The following is a 23,511-nucleotide window of genomic DNA, read 5'->3' as shown; positions in this document are numbered from 1 at the left end:
ACATAACTCACTGCAATATTAAGGGGTTCTAATGCATCCATCACTCCATTGTCTTTGGAGTACCTTGGTGAAAAGAGAAGAGTAGATGCTCTTGAAAACTTAACTCCTTTTCTTTTGTTTCTTTTTTTGATCTCTGTCTCTAAGGAAACAACTGCAATATTAGGAAAGCGTATTATAAATGCCTCCTACATTGTGTTTCAGACTTGGGAAGAATATCATAATCATCCATTGAAATGGAAGTAAAATTGAAGATTGATCATGTATTACCTGAAGTTCACAAAAGATAACTATGTGGACGGGCAAATCACCAAAGTCAAATTCAGCAGGTAACACTAGGGATGCCAGAATGAAAACTGGAGAGGGCTCCTGTAGCTTTAATGGTTGTTTGGACAAGGGAATTTCAGCAGGTGTTGCTTGTTACACAACCAGGCTATAAGCAATATTTACTAAAATTCCTTCTTCTGCACAACCATTAAAAATACAGGAGCACTCTCCAGTTTCCACTCTGACAACCCTATATACTACAGATAATCAGACAATGGAGTTTATCACACAGGACAGATCCCGTGCAGAAATTGAATTTAAACTGGGGGGGGGGGACCAGAAAAGTGGGTAGATTTTCAGATGACATCAGGGGTTAACCTGAACAGAAAGTAGACAAGACCCACAAAAGCAGGTTGATTTTCACACAATGTAAGGGTTAGTGAGCATTAATAGGACATTAACCAGAATGGAAAGTAGACAAATCCCGCTCATTTTTATTTTCGGAAAATCCCAAAGGTAAAAAGGAGCAGGATTTGTCAACTTTCCATTCATTATTGCTGACGTGTCTAAAAATCAACCCACTTTTGCAGGGTTTTTTTCTGGATTTTTTAAATCTCGTTTTTGTACAGGATCCATCCTACGTGATAAACTCCAATGTTTGCTTTACATTTAATGCAAAGCAGTCTGAATTAACACAACAGCACAACACTGTGTACTGTATATCTAATCTGAATTAAGTCCTATTTATTTTCATGAGTCTTATTCCCTAGAAGACTAGTACATTGGCCAAATCATGAGAAGACATGACTCACTAGAAAAGACAATAATACTTAGTAAGGTAGAAGGCAGCAAGAAAAGAAGAAGACCACATTCCAGATGGATAACCTCAATCAAGGAAGCCATGGCCATGAGTCTGCAAGACCTGAGCAGGGCTGTTCAGGATAGGATGACTTGGAGGTCTTTCACTCATAGGGTCACCATAGGTCAAAGTTGGTGGCAGTTAACAACACATTTCCAGGTGTGATGGTACAGGACTGCAGTCTAGACGGCTTCAAATTAAGGTATTTATTTTATTAATTAATTACATATATACCCTTCCTTTCCTCCAATGAGCTCAAGGCAAAGTACTGTATATCGTTGTTCTCTTCCCCACTTTATCCATACCATCATAACTTGCCCTAGAATCCAATACAGAAGTGTCAGACCAGGAGGGCCTACAGGTCCAGCCATCTCCCAAAGCCTGGACAATCGAGAGCAAATGTGGACAATTCAGGCTCTCTGGATAAGAAGCCCTCATTTCACCTAGAGCAAGTGGATGCTGAGGAGAGACCTTTTTTTCTTTGCACAACAACAAGGCAGGGATCAGAGGTTACCTCATGCACAGGCTTAACTACTAGACACCAAAAAATCAGCCACCTACTTAAGGTAAAGTAGCTATAAATCTTCCTACAACAGAGAGAACCATCATTGCAGACAATGGACTGATATTCATGTGTTTGGTTTTCTTGAATTCCTGACTCCTTGGACTAGCTATGAGGTGTATCATTTCTTTTTCTATTTCCTTATCTTGCATTTTGCCTGACTGCTTGCTTCCCAAAAACAACCCTGGAATATTTGAGACCTCGCTACTGCACTTCTCCTTGTCCTGACTCTTCTTTGACTGCCCATCCCTACCAGAGCCTGACTTTCCTGGCACTTGCTGCTTCTAAGCACAGGATACTTATAACAAGTTTGCGAAGGTCAGAAAGTGATTGATTGGTCCAAGGTCACCCAGTGAATTCTATGTCTCAGCGGAGGCTGGAATCTGTATCGCCTAGTTCCAGCTCAAAACTCTACCCATTACAACATTCTCTCTCTCTCTCTCTCACTCACTCTCTCAGCAGCTGTCTTGAGCCTTGGAGAAGAAAGCAGGCTAAAAAGCAGGTTAAAGCATTACTGTATAAATCTAGAAATTTTAGTCAAAGAACTGACCCCTCAAAACCTGACTTACCCACTTGTCAATGTAAGTACTTTGATGAAAAAAGGAACCATCCCCTACTGAAAGGCAAGAGTGTAATCTGTCCTGGAAGCACTAGCCTCCCTCTACTCTCTGATCCACCCAGCCTTTAGAGCAGAAACAGTTGTGCCTGCTGGAATTTTGTAAGTTCTTTCATTTTGTTTTCCTTTGTTTCAGCCTTTAGATCCATTGTTATATGTCTCTAAGTTCTATCCTCAACTTATACATGGGCCTTTTCAAAATCCATAATTTTGGCCCCCAAACCTGCCCTTGACTTATACATGAGGTCAACTTACAGCTAAGTATATATGGTAATAATATGAAGAAGGACAATCTGAAACCAGAAAATATGTCCGCATCGTCATTGTGTGTGTGTATATTTTAAGGAATCCTTAAAAAGGCTTAGTTCAAAAATAAACCATACTGTACCCCAATTTGAACAATTGCAGAGTTGGATGTAAATTATTTTTACCTTTTCCCCTTCACTCACTCACACTCACCTCACTGCTGGCAAAATACTACCAGCTCCCCTGCACATTCTTATCTATTAGATAAGATCAGAGCTAAATCAGATACTTTTAGGACTGCAGGTTCTAGCCAGCATAATGGCTGGGGACCTGGGAGTTCGAGTGCAAATAAGCAACTTTCCCAGTTCTGCCTAGGAGTCAAGGCTCTTAAAAGCAAAGCTCCATTGAAAAAAATAGATATTTATAAAATTGACTAGAGCTATGTAGGTTCACATTTTTATTAACACAACTTCTGATTTACCATAGCAAGAAATGCTACAAGAACCATTTCCTTATTGGGCTGAAATACCTGTTGAAATGTTCACCCATTATAAAAAGTACCTGGTTTCCCATATTAGCTATGGAGAACTATTCTGGACTTTATCTCCATTCTGCAAAGCACCTGCTTTTTGCTTATGCCATATTATGGCCCAGATTGCCTTAGCTTGGGTGGGGTAGAATCAAGCTTTAAAAAAAAGATGGATGGCTCTTGTTTGTGACAGAAATCTGAATTAGCTGTCTTTGGTCAGTAGGAATTTCAAGATTCAGCCATTACACCCACCATAAGAACAGAGCTATGCATTTCCTTGGAGTCTTGCTATGTTTAATGTGACAAACATCTAAGTAAACTTACATTAGAGTCATGGGACAATCATGGTGAATTTTTTCACTTAAAATATTATGATATTATAGAAGGTCAGGGTTAGGTTAAAGCTAAGGTTGGGATTATTTTGTATATTTAGTATTTACTTTGCAGATCACACCTATACTTTCCTTTTTTTCCTTACTTAGATGGAAACTATCACATTGCCCATTTAAAAGAAAAACCTCAACAAGTTCAGAATCAGCCCCATTGTATCATCAGTCAACATAATCAAGTGAAAAGAAAGGGCGCAGTGCGTGAGAAATATCCTGTGGCTCTCTACACAGATCTATACTTACAGGATCAATAGTAAAACAAGCTATTATCCATTTAGAATAAATGACAGAGCCAAGCAACTCTGTTGTCACCCAATAATATATTATAAAGAAAAGGCAATCCCATTCCAAAAGCAGTGTCACAGAGTTTATGAATCTGAGATGAAATGAGACATTCATGATACTGAGAGCTTGGAAAAGTTACTATTTTGGACTCTGACTCTAAGGCTTTTACAACCAACATGGCCAGAGAGGGATACTGGATAACCTTTAAAAAAAAAAAAGCAATGTTTCCAAACTCTGATGGTATCATAATGAGAAAAAGGAGGATGCAGAACCAGACTAAGTTCTGCATCCTCCTTTTTACTCAGAACCTCAGCAAATCTTGTACAGCATGGAAACTCAGACCACACTAAGGTCTGAGTTTCCATGCTGTACAAGAGTTGCTGAGGTTCTGAGTATACTTAGATACTGGACTAATAGCCTGAAAATACTGAGCCACACAATTTCTACTCTATTTAAACCACTTCTTGTGTTGTTGATGGTAGCATTAGGGCCAATGCATCTTAACCAAAGCCATAAAAATAACTTGTCAAACTATTAGGTGTTTTGTTATAAGTCACCCTGAGGACAGTTGCACTGTAAGCAGGTTTGAACTGGTCTCATTCCAAATTCCAAATATCTGCAATATCTAGTATATACATTATACAGCAGGGAGTCCCTTGGGCCGCAGCCCAGATGGAAGCGGGTGGGCGGGGGAGGACGCTGCCCGCCCACCCGCTTCCATCTGGGCTGCAGCCCAAGGGACTCCCTGCTTCCCCGGGAGGACGGCGCTGCCTTTTCCACCTGGCAGCGGCCCTGGTGGGACTCTTTGTTTGCCGCCGCGGTGGCGTCTTTGGAAGGGAAGGGGCCAGGTGGAGCGGCCCCCTCATAAGCCGGCTCGCCGGCCTCCCCGTAGGGACGCCGCCCGCCCGCCTGCTTCCATCTGGGCTGCGGCCCAAGGGACTCCCTGCTGCCCCGGGAAGACGCCGCTGCCTTTTCCACCTGGCAGCGGGCCCTGGTGAGGATCTTTGCCACCGCGGTGGCGTCTTTGGAAGAAGGGGCCAGGTGAGAGCGGCCCCTCATAAGCCGGCTCGCCGGCCTCCCCGAAGAGGACGCCGCCCACCGCCCGCTTCCATCTGGGCTGCGGCCCAAAGGACTCTCCTTTACCTCTTCTACCATCGGGGAGGAGCGCCAAGGCATTTTCCTGGCGCCGCTGTTGCGGTCTTTTTGGAGGGAGGGAATTTGAGAGGGGGGTGTAGGTTTTATTGTCAGGGGATTGTTTTTCTGCTTTGTATTATACTGCTTTTCTGCTTTGTATTATACTGTTTTTTTTGTATTGTTTATGTATTATGTTACTGTATTTTTATATTGTTGGCATTGTATGGTATTGCATTGTTTTTTCCTGTGCTTGTTTTGCTTTGTATTCTGAGACTCTGTTGTAAGCCGCCTTGTCTATGGAAAGGCGGGGTATAAATAAAACTACATAATAATAATACATATAATAATAAATATAATTGGAAGAGAAATTCCTTGAGGCCAGTATTTGACACGTAGAGTACACAACCTCAGAAGATGATGAATTCATTTGTTGGAGGTTTTTTAAACAGAGGTTGGACAGTCACCTGTCAAGCATGTTTTACTTGTGGATTCCTGTGTTGGCTGCAGGTTGGACTAAATGACCTTAAGGAACTCTTCCTGCTCAACAGTTTTTAATTCAGCTTGAACAGCAGTGGCAGTGGCCAATAAACTCTTGTTTATTACCTGCACTTTTGTACAATTTGTAGAATTGTTTGCTTGAAAAATAACCATGTGGGGAAGGACTGGATCTTTAATGGAAAGGAATTCCATAACTGGGGAGCCATCACTGAGAAAGCCCTGATTTCTCTTGTGAGATATAATCATGTATGCCAGCATCTTGAAGATGTATTCTGTCTTTCAATTAATACTTGTAATTACAGTTGTCCCTCCACATTCACTCGGATTAGGAGTGAATGTGGAAAAAAACACAAATAAAGGTGGCATACAGACCGCCCCTTTGGGGTGGCCTACACCTGCCCCTTTCCTTGATGGATCGGGGCCTCAGCTGCCACAATGGCAGCCCAAGAGGCCCTGATCCACAGATTTTCCTGGCCTCGGGGAAGGAGTAAAAAGCCACTTCCTCGCGGCCTGGAAAGGGGTGTCCTTGGAGCTTCATGCCCCAAGGACACCCCGACAGCGGTGGGGACCTTTCTCTCTGTATCGCTGGCGCAGCCATTTAAAGGCCATGCCAGTGATACACGTGGCCGAAGGAGCTCCGAAACAGAGCTCCTTCTGGTGCTGCTGAAAGGGCACAAGCGCCCTGCAGTGGCACCAGGATGTCATGTCTTCGCCACGCCATTTGGCTGCGGCACAGCCATGACGTTGTAATGGTGGTGCCCATGTAGAAAGGGCACTGCCATTACAATGCCGTGGCCACATTCTAGGGTTGCAGGGTGTCTGGAAAGGATGCCCTGAGGCAACCCTACTATGTATCCAGGCCGACGCTTTGCGCTGATCTGGATACCACCTAAAACACACTATTTTTTTTACCTGAGAGAACACCTCTCTAGGAATCTCCAGGTGCACCTCAGTGGTCAATATCTGCCAGAAGTTGATCACAGAATCATGCTGGAGGACCTACAAATGCCTAGAGAAATGTTTCCTCTAGGAACTCCTAGGTTCCCCAGCACAACTCTATGGTCAACTGCTGGCAGAGTAGCACTGGAGGACATAGAGAATCTTAGAGAGAACATATTAATCAAAACCGCAAATAATAAAATGTACAAAAGTCAAAGTTGCAAATGTGGAGGGCCACATTTGTGTACTGTTCTACAACAGGCTAGCTAGCAATCACTAAAAAGCACCATCACCTCACTAGAGGGTTGTAACAACAGCTTAAGGAAGCTCAAGGTTGGAAATACAAACAAACAAAAAACCCAAACCAGTTTTCTGAGGGAGGCAAACTAAAACAGAATAATGATAAGTGAGTATGCCCAGTCAGAATACAGACTGACTATTGGAGAAGTGGGTATCAAAACACACAGCAAATGAGGGTTGAGGGAGAGAAGTAAATTGTAATGGACTGGAATATCTTGGAAAAGGTCCTCTGCATGGAAAAGGGGTGTGGTTGCAAAGGAGAGACAGCTGTCATTCACAAAAAATTAATACAATCCATTTATGGCAGCAATCAACTGGCCAGGATAATGTGGCAATCAAATCTGAATTTAGATATCTCTGAAGCCACATGGAAATGCATTTGGACCTTGCCTAAATATAAATAAAGATCAGCATTATCAAAAGAGGCAACCCTAAAATTAATTATAAATGGTACCTAATGCCTGTAAGATTATCTCAGATAATAAAGAATGCCTCACCAAAATGCTGGAGAGGCTGTGATGCTGTTGGCTCCTTTGAGCACATGTGGCTGAACTGTCCTAAAATCAAAAACTTTTGGAATGTTATACTAGCTCAAATTTATTCTATTGTAAAACAAAATGTAACTTTTTGTCCAGGCCTTTTGTTGTTGTCCATCTACTGTAAAGAAAACAATCAGTTAAAACATCGCAAGCTCATCACATTTCTTATTGCAGTGGCTAGAAATGTAATCACAAGAAACTAGAAAACAGGGAATGTACAGATAGCTGACTGGTGGACAAAGGTTTGGGACTCTATAATGGTCAAAGGAAACCATACACCTTTTTTGAAGACTGGTCAATTCTTATTGACCACATTAACAACAACTCCCTTGACATCAGACCTTCTGACCACCAGATTACCCTTTGGAAGGACACTCTAACTCTGAACCCACCAACCAGCAAAACTTGAGTGATAATTTTAGAATCTTGGGCCTGTTACAGACTGCCAAAATAAAGCTGCTTCGGGTCTCTTTAGAGATATGCTATCCAATGATGCATGGGTCCTAAGAGTCTGGAGGTCGCGCCAAAGCCACACTCCATTCCTAAGCACTGGAGTGAAGCTTTGGTGCAGCTTCCGGATTCTTAGGACCCATGCATCATTTAAATAGCATAGCTCCAAAGAGACCCGAAGCAGCTTTATTTTGGCAGTCTGTAACAGGCCTTGGTTACTGATACTGCCTCTACTCAGGTTGTAATTCTGTACAGTTTTTATATGACTCTTCAAGGCCTTTGTTTTTTGTTGTTGTTGTTTGTTTATAATATTTTTATAAAACAAATAAAATATTTATTTTTTAAAAAGGGGCCAAGTAAGTTAGACAGAACTCTAAACACTTTCCCTTGTACCTTACGTTATACAAGTGAGTCTCAATGTATGTTGCCCAAGTTTATGACATTTCACATTTATTTCTCCAGAAATAAAGAAGTGGTTGTGTCACTCAGCATGCCTGTGCAATTGAATAAGGCAGGAAAGCAAGGAAAGAAAGGTGAGGGAATGAGGAGGTGAGAGACTAAAGCTATTGGGAATTTTGGTATGAAGTTTTGAATGAACAGAAGGAAAAGATGACTGAACTGGTTTTCCTTTATCTGGGATGGGGGAGAGGAGAAAGTGCTGTTGGAAAGCAGAGGGTTCCTTAGCCTGCTTAGGGTGCATGGAGGGGGAGGAAGAAACTGGAATCTGGAAGTTTTGGTGTGGCTGGAAAGTGTTCCCTTTGTTAGAGGCGGGCAATGAGCAAGTAGAACCTGCTTTCCTCAGTGGACAAGCCTGCTGCAGAAGACACAGCAGGAGATGTGATCTCTCTGTCTCTTTCTCTGTCTTTCCTGATGTGATTTCTCCACTTGGGAAAACCTCAAGCAGGAACTGGAAAGCACGCATTAGGATCCACAGGCAAAAGAGTAAACAAGTCTTCATGTGATTATTGATGGGTCTACATTATTTCTTAACACGTTTAATGAACATTTTAAGTTTTACATTTTGTAAAAAGCCCAGTACATGTTGACATTTATATTAAATGTATTGGAAGGGCAAAACAAACTGCCCTGAAGCGGTGGGCTAGAAGCGCCTGTTTAAACTCCAGAGGGACACCACAGCAGCCAAGCCACGCGGTGTCCCTCCAGAGTAAAAAGAACCTGTGAAACCATTGGCACACTTGTGATGTTAACGACACCCAGCAATGTCTGTATGCTGCACGTCCCTTATGTCATGGTGGCGCCCGTGTGGATGGGATGCCACCATGATGCCGCCACCCTTACAGACTAGGGTTCCAGAGCCTACAGTTGCTGCACACTCCAGAACCCTAGTATCAGCGGCGGCACACTGCTTAGGGCCCATCTGTCCTGGACCAATATAAATTTATGGTATTTAAAAGCAATCAAAACTTAAATGTAAATTTATGTGTATAGGCTTTTTAAAATATTGATATAATGTAGCGTTTCTAAAAAACAAATTAAATATAATCTTACTTGGATAGCAACATGTTGGGAACCAGGTACAAAAGACAAACATCCCCCGAAACCAGTAGTTTTTGTAAGCTGCCAGTCCTAATAGAAAGATTAAGTACTGTTGGCAGATGTAATGTGTCTCCTGTAATGATTTTTGTTGTTTATGTATTGTCCCGTTCCTTCTTTTATCTTTTAACAGCCCCTGAAGAAGTCCATTGAATATTACTAGGCTGAAACACATTGGGCTAATGACAAGATTGAAATTATCTTTTTCAGCACCTTGAGGTTTAGTTTCTTCTCTACATCACTTCCATTGGGTGTTACCAGTCCTCTTTGGGGGTTTTTTGTTTGTTCGTTTGTTTGTTTATGCAGTCAAAGACCAAGATAGGCAAATTATTGAAAGCTATTTAAAATATTAGAGTTCTATGCCTGAAATGAAATTCAAGCTATGAGGGATTTATGAGCAAACAAAAAATAACTACATCTAGCTTGAAGAAAAATGTACGTTTCAACATAATCCTTAGTTTAACAATCATAAACTCTAAGCTCCTTTTATTCAATGACAATAATGTTAACTAAGCTGCTAAATGATAAGAGCAAAATGTGAGAAATGCTATGTGAACGTCTGCTGCCAAAATGCCATTAGAATTTCATCTCATCTCTAATGACATAATTCTAAAGTTCTGAGTCAAGCGATGGTTTCATTTCTCAAATAAAAACATAACCCTATATTATAGTTAGAGATTTGCCTCTAAACTTTACAAGTTTGGTCATATAATGCCTAAAGTAAGAAAACTCAGATCATAAATCAGCATCCTTCCCATGCTAACCCAGAAAATAAAGACATCAGCACATCAACAAAACCTTCTTGTGCCTTAATTTGGCACCACAAGTAAACACTGCAGCATAATTCCACAACAATCCTACTCCCTACATAGCCCATCACTAGTGGGGTGGAATACCAGTCCTCTTTGCTTTTTGTACTGCAGCTTAATTAAAGATTAAAGCTGGAAGCAAAGGAATCCCTTTGCAACCAACTTTCAGACTAACTGAAAGAAAGAGGTTGGTAGCATGAGCTTTTGTAGTCTTGCTTACTCAGATGCATGAGGTGGGGTGGAGAGTCCAGAGACAGACCTATACACAGTCGGCCTTTCTTATACACGGATTTTTTATACATGGATTCATGCATCCATGGTTTGAAAATGTTCAAAAAAAAGTATAAATTTCAAATATCAAACCTTGATTTTTCAATTTTTATAAGGGACACCATTTTGCTATGTCATTATATTTAATGGGACTTGAGCATCCATGGATTTTGATATACATGGGGGATCTTGGAACCAAACCGTCACGTATAACAAGGGTCCATTGTAAGTGGCTATGTGTGAGAATGTCAATTCAAATTCAAAACGTCCTGGATATGGAGATGAGAGGCAAGTTCAATTTTAACAGTGGTGATTGGGTGACAGATAAAGGAGGAAAGATGTTGCCTAAAGTTACGGAGAGTAGATTGCCATATGAATGAGTATTGGAATGTAGTGAGGAAACCAAAGAGGAGATGTGATGAACTGGTCAAGAGCAACCTCATGAGGAAGGGGGTTTAGATAGTGTTGAAATGTGTGTAGTGCATCAGGAAACCATTGTCTCTGTTCAACACACTGCTGATGGATTCTAGTCTCTGGATAGCCCTTGATCAGTTCATCACATCTCCTCTCTGGTTCAAGTGGTCCTTTAACTACTTGGCCAGTTAGGGTTTGCCCTGTAAATCCCTAATGCATGTTCTTGAATGATATTTCTGTCTCTTTCAGTTCCCCACATCATTTTGCTTTTTGTGATATGTCTCACACACATCCACCACCCATCTCTTTTGCCCCAAATAGTTGTTTCTCTTTTTATCTCCATCATTATCCATATTCTCCAGAATAATGTCATTTTCCTTACTTTGTCAGATAAGACACACTACTAGGCATGCTCAAGTCCTACAAAGCATGTTGAGTACTGTAAGGTGAATCCTAGGTGCTTTTTTCTGCCCGCACTGCTGATCAGATTTCATTATTCTTTGGCAAAGATGGACAAGATAAATAAAAGAGTCAGAGTCTGTTCAATATGCTATGTAACACTTAATTAAATTGGAAATATGACATAGGAAAACTATTCTTTTGTGTATTAATAGAAATCAGTGATAAGATCTGCAGAGCTGGCAAAAAAAAAGTTGTCTGGCCATTGTCAAAGAAGATATCTTTATCCCAGAAGAGTAACTGGATGTAAATCATGCATGCAATTGTACAGTTACCTAACTCACCTCTTGAGATAGCAAGATGTTGGTCAGATAGTTTTGTTTTGTTTTTGCTCTTAAATTTCTGCCTGTAGTTGGGGGTGTTTTGTGTTTGTGTGCCTTCAAATAATTTTTACTTACAGAGACCCTATGGCGAACCTATCATGGGATTTATTTATTTACTTAATTGGCAAAATTTGTTCAGAGGGGGTTTACCTTTGCCTTCCACTGAGGAGGCGGGAGTGTGACTTACTGGAGGTCACCCAATGTGTTTCCCTGTTGAAGCAGGGATTCAAACCCTAGGCTCCAGAGTTACAATCCAATACTCCAAACCACTATACCACACTGGCTCTAGTTCTGGGTGTAGAAGGAGTTTAATAACTTTTTGATTCAGAGACTGATACCTGTGTAATTAGAGTTATATTGAGAGCCTGGGGATTTTTCTACATATGTTACAGTTCTAGAATCAAGACCCCCCTAAGTACTTACTACTTCAGTTGCAGATATTAAAAGTAACTTTCCAATGTTGTTATTTTTTAAAAATAATAATAATTAAATGTTACAAGCCACTGGTTGAAGGTACAAAACAGCCTTTTCTCAACCATATCACTGTTATCTTGTACAGCACTAGCTATGATGACTAGGGAATTCTGTGGTTTGTAAGCCCAAAAGGTAACTTTTGCAAGTTTTGTATCTCTGCACGTGTGTCTGTCCTTCTTCTAGGGTGATGTACTGTTTGGTATGGTTTCACTATCAGAAGCTCAAAGATTTTTAACAGCTCTTAGTGGGGATGAATAATCTAGTAATTTTTAAATTACAATACTTGTATGTATTTTTTGATATTGTCTTCTAAAAATTGCAGCTTTTCAACATTCAAATGTCCTACCTGTTCTGACACTTGATCTAAAGGGATTCCCTTTGAAAGTGACAACCATTTAGAAAGAAGTGTTTGAAAGTTAACACTGAGCACTGAGATTTTATGTTGAGAATGTGACAGCTACAGCAATAAAATACACAGAGCAGCATGTTTTCCTGTGCCTTTGGCAAAGCTTAACTACCATAGATTTCCTTCAAGTACTGTCTCCTGGCAGGAAGCTTATTAATATTTAAAACATTTCTGTGAAGACTATTTGCATAATTCAGATGTTATATGAGATATAAATGGCACCCACTATTCTACATTGTGAAGTGCTGCCTTTCGGGGAAACAGACATGTGACTGCAGTTTTTGTATCATCTAGAAAATTCAGCACTTTTGCAGCTTCTCTGAAGCAGTTTTTCACAAACTGCTGAGAGATGAAGTACAAATGTTGGTCCCCCTCTGCCCCCAAATTAAAATCTGAGACATATTTCTTACACCTTTAAATTTACTTTGAAGGCTGTGGACATCAGGATATTTCACATGCTGGAGAATTAGGTGAAAGTGAGCTGGCAGAATGGGCTGTACCACTTCAGACTGCAGGGAGACCATATTTTTATTTGCTCTCCTATGTAAAAAGAGCTCCATGCAAACAGAAAACAAGACCAGCAGACGTGTTACTTTTAATCACTGATCACTGGTTTTCTATTGTAGTCTGACTGATAAAAGAGAACATGTTGGCTCTCTCACCACAGTGTGAAAAATAAAGACCACTCTACCACCTCATTCCTCTATATATATAGATTATGTATGCCTAAGAATAAGAGCTACCTGCCCTCACAAGTCACTGTTCTGGGTATTCCTCCTCTAATAGCAAGTGGTTTTGTTGTATCTCTCCACTGGGCCAGTGTGACATAATGGTTGAGTATTAGACTAGGACACTGGGAGACCAGGGTTCAAATCCGGACTTGGCTATGGAAACCCACTGGGCAAATCACACTGTCTGAATCCCAGAGGATGGCAATGGCAAACCCCTTCTGAAGAAAACCTGCCAAGGAAACCCCATGAAAGGTTTGCCTTAGGATTGCCATAGGTCAGAAATGACTTGGAGGCACACAACAACAATAACAACAACAACAACTCCACTGGGAGTAAACAGCCTAGATCTAGGGACATAGTCAAGGGGTCCGGACCCCCCCCTTCCTTTAGATACAACTAATGGTGCCTGCTGCTGCACCGCCGTGCCCAAGCCCCATTATAATGGTGGCACTTTATCTGGACGCCCCCCTTCCCAATATCCTGGCTACGTCCCTGATCCAGTGCCAAACTGGCACTGCAGCACCAACACAATAGAACATTTTCCCCTGCCCTGAAGCCCCCACCCTCAACCCAAAACCAGTACTAGAAGATTTCTGAGCCTTCAGGAGCATTTGGTAGGAGGTTCTGTTGATAGAAACTTTTCCATCAGAGGATGTGTGCCACAAGATTTCATCCATTCACTTATCCAATTGCCCTTAATACAGAGAATGGGCAGAGTTTATCCTCAGCAGAAGGCAGGCTGGAGTGAATCAAAACAAGGCCAACAAGTAAAGTGGAAGCTTAGTGTGCAGCCTTTTCCATTAGTTAGTACTTACATGAGCCTTTTCTACATTTCTATTATTACAGCACAGTTTTGGCACATGTTTGGAATTATTATTGTCACTAGGAACTATGGTCCATAGGATTACAGAAGTGTATACCTGAACAGGTGGCTGAGAATCCCTGCTAAACAGATTTAACAGATGATTCTCCTAGATTAAAGATGCTGTTTTAGGTCAGAACCTCATATTTCTTGGTTTGAAAATACAAAATACAGGGATCATAATTCTTGCCTATAATTCCCAGAAAGGCACTCACTACATTTTCCAATATATGTGCCCATGGATCAAGTATCACATTCTAAATTAAGATGCAATCAACTCTGCAAGTTAAAAAGAAAGTTTTGCATGTCTGAAAATGGACTTCCAACTTATTCTCAGATATAATATCATTAACAAATGCCCTTGTGAAACCACCCAAATTATTGCTTGCAGTTTCTTCCAAACCACAAGTAATTCTTTATTGTTCTTCATGTTTAACGACCTCAAGAACCTTATTAATATTCATAAAGGAACTTATAATAGGGCAGAAGCATTAGATTTATATAATAATTAAATTAATTTTCACTGCAGTTATTAATTTGGCTTGGGCCTCATTTAGTTGCATCCCATTTATTCTTTTATATTAACTATTCCCTTGTAGTCAGTTCCTATACTATTGTGTCCTTGATTTCCCATAAAGGGCTTTTTCTTATGGATAAAATGGCTTGTCCATTTATGGATTTGGGGAAGAAAGTGATAAAACAGAAAAGGGAAAACAGCACAAGGAAAGTTGGGATGTGTATTTAGTATGCTCTTGGTTATAATAATATAAGAAACACAATGAAATTGTATTTATTGTAAGCAAGAAAAGAGAGGGGAACACATGGTGTTTATATCAACAGAATTATAGCACACCTAGTGCATAGTACTAGAGGGCAGGAGGCTAGTTCAGAAGATGTGGAATTGGTTCTGGGGAACACATTTTGCTTTCCTCCAACACAGATACTGTAATAGCTAAGGGTCAGTGCTGCAGTACTACAGAATAAGCCACCTATGGCATATTTTCAACCTGTCTAATGGTAGGGCTGACTTGGAGCAAATGGAGCAGGAGACTCCAGGGGCCCTGCCAGATTACTGCAGAAGAGGCTATCAGCTTTGGCAAACATTATGGTGGTGCCAACTGCCTCTGTTATAGCATTTGCTAAAGCTGTATGAACCTTGATGAGCTGAAAGTAGTAACAGAGCTTGGAATTTTTAATTTTTGGAGTACAATTCTTAGTATCTTTCTACTGGCTAGGAGGATTCTCTGTGTTGTTGTGAAAAAGGTAACTTTCCCAAGTGATGAACAGTGGATATAACTGCAAGAAAGTATTGAGTGGTCTTGTCCATGCAAAAGAACTAGTGATGGGCAGGACAGGGTTCTACATCACACTGGCAGAGTGTTAAGTTTCTGACAGCATACTGGTGGAGGTGGCAGAGGCTGTTTCTTCTTCCTGGATGCTTCCACAAGTCAGCAAAACATCTGTTGGGGGAGATGTCAGGGGCAGTTCCAGCCTCCAGCTGCTGTCTTTTGTTATGCATCAAGGCTCATTCTGGTGCTCCTGAGTACAGAGGGAAGAAGGCTGCTCCATTTGCCCTTGCTGCTCAAGAGCAGCAAGGATAAGACTGGGCAAGTCCCTGCAGTTGGCCTGTGGGCAGAGCCTCCTGGCTGTTTCTAGTACCAGGTTGTGGCATTGCAGAAGGAGGTACTGGATACCTCCTTTTGGCAAGGTCTGAAAAAATACATATACTGCTGCAAGCCCCAGGTGCACCTGCATATGTCACTGACAATATGCCTGGCAAGTTATCCACTAGTTCATCAAGGCTTAGTAACCACCTGCACAAGGGAAAAATGATAGGTAGTAACTACTATGGCAGCTGTTGCAGATAAATAATTAAAGTTGTATCTTGTTTAAACTTCAAATTATATTTCACATATTTTCATTTCTAGGACCAGCAGTTAGGGTTCTCCAGATAATTTATCTGAACTGCTAGAAAATCAATACAATAACAAAACGTGCATCCCCCCCTTTCCCTTCATTCCATCTCAGTTTGGAAAAAAATGGCAGACAGATAGCCAACATGGGCCTTTTCTTGACATTTACAAAGTTTGTTCCAACTCCTATATTTTAAATGTAAACAATAGAGCCCTGGTCTCCTTTCAAAGTTCTCCTTGACAGTTCAGAGAATACTCCACTTTACCTTACATCACAGCAGCTGCTACAAACAGACGGCTCAAGTGTTCAGGGAATATGTCAAGTTGACCTTCTTTCAACAATGCAGAGGGAAAGGCTTGAGAAATCCTTCCAAACAGTGGCAGCTGGGACATTCCACATCACTGGTGCAGTGAATTTGGATTTTAGACCACATTTTAAAGGACAAAAACCAAACCAAACCCAGAGAGCAGCAAATCCATGAAGAAAAAGGAAACATATTGCAGGATGTGTTGTCTTTTTGGTGATTTTTAAATAGCCCTCTGAAGAAGACCTAAAGTGTATTCACAGTCATCAGGCTTTTTAAGCACATAGGCACCATCTGTTTACCCTCTTCTTTGATTTACCAAACTTTAAGAAATTATTCAAAGTGCTGAATGGCAGACCTGGAACAAGTTAATCACCAGGACTAAAATCCAGATTGGATTCCCTGCCTCATTGATGTGGAAGCCACCAGCCACTGCTGTTTCAAATAATTCTCACTTAGACTGAAATCTTGTATGTTCATTTGGAAATAAGCCATAATTTATTTCAATGGGATTTATTTCTGATATATCAGAAACGAGGTGGGTTGCGCAAACATTTCAAAGCACTTACGAGTAAATCTTTCTTAGAGCTCTTGAACTTCCCTCCCTGCTACAACCTTCCATACCATCTAAAAAATAGCCCTGGAGAGTTTCCCAGTAATCCAATCCAGTTTGAGGAAAGCAAAGGTTTTGTCAGAAGAGGAAGAGGGGTTGTTTTTAATGTACAATATAACACCACTCTACTATACACACACACACACACACATCAATGACAGAATCTGAGATTAGGTCCAAACCATGCAAGCGCACTGCAGTATTCTAGGAAAGTCTGCTCATAAATTGTCTAGCACAGACACGAGTATTGTGTCTTTAGCAGTTCTAATTGTTCACATTAGTTCTTTTGGGGGGGGGGGAATAACCAGTTGGCCCTTTGGCATTTCAGACATGACTGACTGATGCTCAGCTGTGTCTCTGGATGCTTATTTTTCCTCTGTGCAGCATGCATGCATAGACTGTGTGGGTGGCATGTGTTTCATCAGACAGATGTTGCAAGTTTTTAATCCCCAGGAAGTCTCATGTGGATTAAATTTCAAATCTCTAAACATTATTCTTAATTGCTGCAGTAAGTCGTACAGGCCCTGTGGTAAGAAGAGGCTCACCACTGCAATGAAAACAGGGAATAAACAAACAGTGGAAATTCTGATGAATTAAAGCTCAGATATGCAAATATTTTTCTTTTCTATTCTGCATGCTGAGAAACACTATTCCCTTCATCAAACATAAATTATTTCCTAGAGAATCATATGCTGACATACCTGTAACCCTTCAATGGCCAGTCGGAGGATAGATGGTGTTAATTTGGAGGCTTGCTTGAAGGAGAAATTACTCCAGTCTATAATTAGAATGAAGCCATTTATCTGAAGTTCTTGATCTTCAATTAGAACTTCTAAGGACAACAGAATAGCCCGTAAAATGTCTACAAAAGAATTCCTGAAGAGGGAATAAATGAGACAAAGAAATCATTGTAATTTTCTACAAATCACATGAAATGCATGCATAAATAAATAAATATCCATGAATATTTTTCAACCAAGTTTCTTTATTTAGAGATATCCTAAGACTTTTTATTGTTGAGACTTTCTGTTTCTGTTGCACAACCACACAAATACTGATCACAAGATGATCAGTTCTGGTTTATTTCTCCTGAAACAGTGATATAAATCCTTGGCTATTTTCTCCTTGCATGTGCTTTCCTTTCCAATCTGAAAAAAACCTACTCCTCTGCAATATTTTCCTGTATTCAAAAGTCATGAAATGGTGCAGATGGAAGGATTTTCATGTCTCACTTACCCAAACCTGGCTTTCTTCTTGATGTGCTTGTTGATATGCTAATTTTCTGTGGACAGGTTTTTGTTTTTTTGTTTTAGTCTTAAGCATGACATACCTCCCCAGCTTATGAAGTGATATATTTCTAAGGCAATATGCCATTCCACTCCTGGTTGCTCTCCAAGTGGATTACATATATGTGTTTATTAAGTTATCTTTTTTAATAAAAAAAAAAAAGGCCTGATTCTGGCAAAGACAAAACTGATATGATGCTTCCATTTCAACATTTATCATGATCCCATGGGATACACCATGTGTGCATGTGTGCACATGTATACAACGACAGGTTAAAATGATAAAATTTATCCAGTGGATTCCTGTTCAAATGAAAGCATCATATCAGTTTTTATTCTGCAAGAAATGGGTCTGTATTTTTTTAAAAAAGCAAGCGAGTCTTAATTAAACATTCAGTAACAAGCCAGCCCAAAATACTTTGCATCACACAGTGTGCAAAAGTGTGTATAGTTGGGAAACCTGTCTTCTCTCTCCACCAGCCCCCCCACCTTCCCACTACTGTGATGACTACAGCTAAGTTTAGAAGGAACAACACAGCCTGAGGGTTTGTGGGAGATTATTTTCTTGTCCATGCTAATCAAAACATCCTGGTACTACATCCGTCCCACTGACATGGAAGTCACCTCTGTCTGCCCCACATAAATTTCTCTAGTCCCCTTTGAAAGCTTTGAAGCAGTGGCCATCACCACTTTTTGTTTCAATGAATTACATGTGTGAGTATGTTACTCACTGTGTGATAAACTACTTTTTTTAGTTTGACCTGAATCTATTGCCAAGCAGTTTCATTTGGTGACCCAGATTTATAGTGTTGTGAGAGTGACTGAAAAAAATGACGTGCCTCTATTCTCTTTGTTCCACAGCACTAGTATGTTTTCTTATCTTTGCTCTCTTTTTCTAAATTAAATGAACTCAAATGCTTTCTCTTTTCAGCAGAGAAGAAATGTTCTAAGCTCTTGATACTGTTGTTATGTCTTTTCTATACCTTTTCAAATTCTATAACATTCTTTTTGAGATGAGATTTCCAGAATACAACCATGATGTTGGTTAACACAGTGGGACCTCGATATCCACTGGAGTTAGGTTCCGGGATAACAAAATCCATGGATGCTCAAGTCCCATTAAACGCAATGGCATAGTAAAATGATGTCCCTTATAAAAATGGCAAAGTCAAGGTTTGCTTTTTGGCATTTATATATACAGGGATGTAGCCAGGATTTTAGGAAGGGGGGTCCAGACTAAGTGCCACCATTATAATGGGGTTTGGGCCCTCGGACACCCCCCCCCCCCCGCTACATCCCTGATATATATTTAAAATATTTTCAGACTATGGATGCTTCAATCTGTGGTTAAAAAAATCTGTGGATATGAGGGCTGACTGTATTTAGAGAGATCAGCTTCTCAGGGTTTGGAACTTGGAATATGCACCTCCCTCTAAGCTGCCCACAAATTTAAAAAAAATGATTTGGAAAAGGCTCATTGTGCCCTGAAGGTACTATAAGAAGCAATTGCATTGTTCTGGGAGTCCTCCTGATGTGATTTAGACCTAAAAGAGTTTTTTTTTTTTGGGGGGGGGGGGAGATAACATAGTGAAATTGTTCTTCATGTCCCCTAGGGAGTTCAAAGCATATTTTTTAGTTTTATTTCAATGGCTGGTGGCTTGGGGCTGATAGTGAGTACTGCAATATACCCACCTTTGGTTTATTTAGAGACATTATTACACTAACCATTTTATTTTCAACTCCTTTATTAACAGTCTTCAATAATGGATGCTGTGTTTTTCATTGCCATTGACTCAGCCTCAGGTATGGTCAAATCTGCAGTCTTATTTATTTATTTTTTGAAAGCAGAGAAATAATTGAGAAATATGGCTACTAAATATGAAAACTAAGGAGCAATCTGTGTTCACATGGATTAGTGAAAATTGCTTTGCTGTGCTGTGGCAGCTTGCTGAGACAAAAAAGAAGGATCTGAACCTAAAATCATATTCAGTTTTGAAAGGAAGGCCCTCTTAAAAATCTGGTGCAAGTCCAAATTTTATGAAAAAATATCTTTATGGATTAGAATACAAGAAGCCTTCTTTGGAAGGTGGAAAATGAAACAAGAATGGATAACATAGAATAACATACTTTTAAAAGATGAATCTAGTAACATTATTACAGTTACTCACGAGGAGTTTGAGCAAAAAGATTACAAAATTCAATGGTATAGCTACTTACAAATCAAGAGGACATTTGCAGAAGATTTAAAAGCTGAAGGACTTCAAGTGACACAAAATGAGTTGGATACAATAATATGATCCCAGGGTAAAAATAAAGATAGCAAAAATCTACAAATTATTGTTGAAGGGAGATTTGGAATGAGAGGAAATCAAAACCTATATGATAAAGTGGGAACGATATTCACAAATGAAGAAAGTCTTAAAAGAGAACTTTAGTGGCCTGACATGCATTCAACATGAGGCGACAACCACAACTATCAATTGTAACAAGAAAAAAAAGGACATTCATCATACAATCTGGAAACAAAATAGATAGGAGAAAGAACTGGTTCTATATCAATGACAAAAGCAATATAATATAGCAGGGGCAGAATACAGAATATAACATATAGTCCTCCAGATGTTGCTATTGGATTATAAGTCCTGGCGCCCTGTGCAGGTATAGCTGATACTGAGGAATATTGAGAGTTACAGTCCAACACTATCTGGAGGGCCACATAATTTCTATCACTGGTATACAGGAATAGAAGAAGCCAACCTATAATTAAAAATAATAATTGTAAGCCGCTCTGATAGCCTTTAGAGCTGAAGGGTGGCGTATAAATACCATAAATAAATAAATAAATAACTGAGTCAGGGCAGCTGTTTATCAAGTCCACTATTGTCAAGTATGATGAGGAGTGACTGCCTTTGCTGCAGAAAGGATTCTTTCCTAGCCCTACCTGCAGATCCCTGATATTCTCCTTTCCAAGCACTAACCAGGGCCAACCTGCTTGGCTTTTGAAATTATACAAAATTAGATAAATTCAGCCTATAGTGATACAGCTACAGTGTGTATGTTTGTGTGCCAGAGAGAAATGAGAGCATTGCTCCCCATAAGACATCTGGCCCCCATGATATTTTCCTCCAGTTATCCTACTTCTAGCCCTGGAAAGTGTGAGACCCTGAGAAACATTCACACCTAGACCTTATATATTTGTAATGTTCTCATTCTCTTGGTTAATTTGCCTGGCCCTTTTCTTTGAATGCCTAAACTATGGCCAGAATCTTGTTCGAAATGTCTTCTAGTCCGCCCCCCCCCCCCCCCAAACACCAAAAAACTTTCTTCTTCTTCTTCATGGGGTTTTCTTGACAGGATTACTCAGACAGGGTTTGTCTTTGCCTTCCTCTGAGGCTGAAAGAGTATGACTTGCCTAAGGTCACCCAGGGGGTTTCCATAAGATTTGAACCCTGGTCTCCAGAATCCTAGTCCAATGCTCAAACCATTACATCACACTTGTTACCCATTATGCCTCATCACACTGGCTCTCTTTATTGATTACTTACATCTTGGTAAGTGAATTTACACATGTGGAAACTAGAATAGTCCAGTTGCGTAATTCCCATAGAGAGCTGGTATTACATTGGCGCTTTACAGACCTCCCAAAAAGGGCGGTCTGCCGGCGCTGTCATTTGCTGCACCGAGGAGCCTCAGCGGCCAAACCGCGTGACTCCTCAACGCAGCAAAAAGAAGCTGCAAAAAGCAGCTTCTTTTTGCGATGCCATTATGGCAGCACAAAGCACCAATGGTGCACTTGCACCATCATAATGGTGCCAAGACATGTGGACACTATGCGTCTGCTACATCAAAATGGCGGTGCCCATGTAGAATGGGTGCCACCATTTTGTACGCGCTGAGTGCGTACTAGGGTTATTGGCGTCCGGAAAGGACACTCCTTTCTAACCCTAGTACATGTGCAGCATGTACTTTTTGCCCGTCTGTAACGGGCCATTGTTACATAGCAAAGACGGCAAAGTCTCTGGTGCACATCAGGACCAATACACCCTGGATACTCTTCTGGTTGCCCATTATGCATCTTCACAATTTAGTAAAGGGTTTTTTAGCACCGCTGGTATGTAGATAGGTGTACACAAAATTATGTAACATAACAGGTCATACAAGATTCCAGTGATTATATCTAAATGATCAACCAAACTTTTAAGTGACTCCAGTGCTAGGGACTAAAGAAAAAATTCAGCGGGGATAGAGTTCTTATGGTGGTCATTGTCCTCAGTAATTCAAAATTGTATGAGTTGCCTAAGGTCACAAAACACACAAAAAAAACCCACAAAAATATGTATGTAAAAAACTGTGGTAGAATAAACATGGTTTGAAGCATGTACACACAAATGGGGAAAATATGGCAATATTTGAACCATATCAAATAGCAGGAATATTTTCAGAACTGAGAAGGAGGATTAGGTGCCCAACTCAAGCATATGTAGAAGCCCCATTCTGAAAATGAATTACAAAGCTAAAGGGGCTGTATAGACGGCCAGCTCAACGCTGCCCCTTTTTGCCCAGGATTGGGGCCACAGCAACTTCATGCTGCGGGCTGTGGAGGGAGCAAAAAGAAGCCATGGAAAGTGGCTCCTTCTTGCTCCCTGGAAGTGGTGTCATAGGTGCACCGACATGCCATTGATGATTCTCCTTCCACACTGCACTGTTTGGGTGCTGCACCAGATGTCCATCATCATGGACTGGCGCATGCCACAATGACACCCTGGCAGCAATGGTAGGGCTTGGAGTGTGCAGACACTCAGCCCTTGCCCTGCCCGCAGGCTGGCGCTTTTCACCGGTCAGTACAGGGCCTAAGTCAAACCAATTAAGCCCTGCAATTTTGAAAACTCAGTACTTGGATCTGATGGTAGTTTCTACTGATGCAATTTAAGATGTATACTTGGCTGCAATGCATGATTTTACAAGAGTTACATTCATGACAAAGCCACCTAAGAAAAAACTATGAAATTCATGGGGTTACCATAAATTGACAGGCAACTTGAAACACACACACACTAGATAGTCAGAAAAAGCAAAACTAAATCTATCAAATGCTTCTCAAGTCATAAAACTTCTCCTCCCACACAAAGAAGGAATCACCAGAAGTGCTCTATTATTCCCTGTTTTTGCAATTCTGGCTCAATAGACCCAGATTTTCTTCTGAAACTGCTAGCTTCTTAATCCCTGTGATTTTTCTTCTATAAGGCTGTGGGCCATAGAATCATAGAATCATAGAGTTGGAAGAGACCGCAAAGGCCATCCAGTCCAACCCCCTGCCATGCAGGAACTCTCAATCAAAGCATCCCTGACAGATGGCCATCCAGCCTCTACTTAAAGACCTCCAAGGAAGAGACTCCACTACACTCCAAGGGAGTGTGTTCCACTGTCAAACAGCCCTTACTGTCAGGAAGTTCTTCCTAATGTTGAGGTGGAATCTCTTTTC

General features: G+C 40.6%; 1 protein-coding gene across 1 annotated transcript in view; it reads right to left on the bottom strand.

Moving 5' to 3' along the window:
* CLVS1 (clavesin 1) overlaps positions 1–23,511 on the bottom strand; it is a 95,174-nt gene that overhangs the window by 45,315 nt on the left and 26,348 nt on the right. The window contains exon 3 of the mRNA XM_042463729.1: positions 17,445–17,619. Within this exon, the coding sequence (XP_042319663.1) occupies positions 17,445–17,619 (175 nt within the window). The remainder of the gene's footprint in view (positions 1–17,444; positions 17,620–23,511) is intronic.

Source organism: Sceloporus undulatus, chromosome 4, assembly GCF_019175285.1.
Source record: "Sceloporus undulatus isolate JIND9_A2432 ecotype Alabama chromosome 4, SceUnd_v1.1, whole genome shotgun sequence".
NCBI classification, from domain to species: Eukaryota; Metazoa; Chordata; class Lepidosauria; order Squamata; family Phrynosomatidae; genus Sceloporus; species Sceloporus undulatus.
The sequence above is the reverse complement of the archived record's forward strand: the minus strand, read 5'-3'. Positions and strand labels throughout refer to the sequence as shown.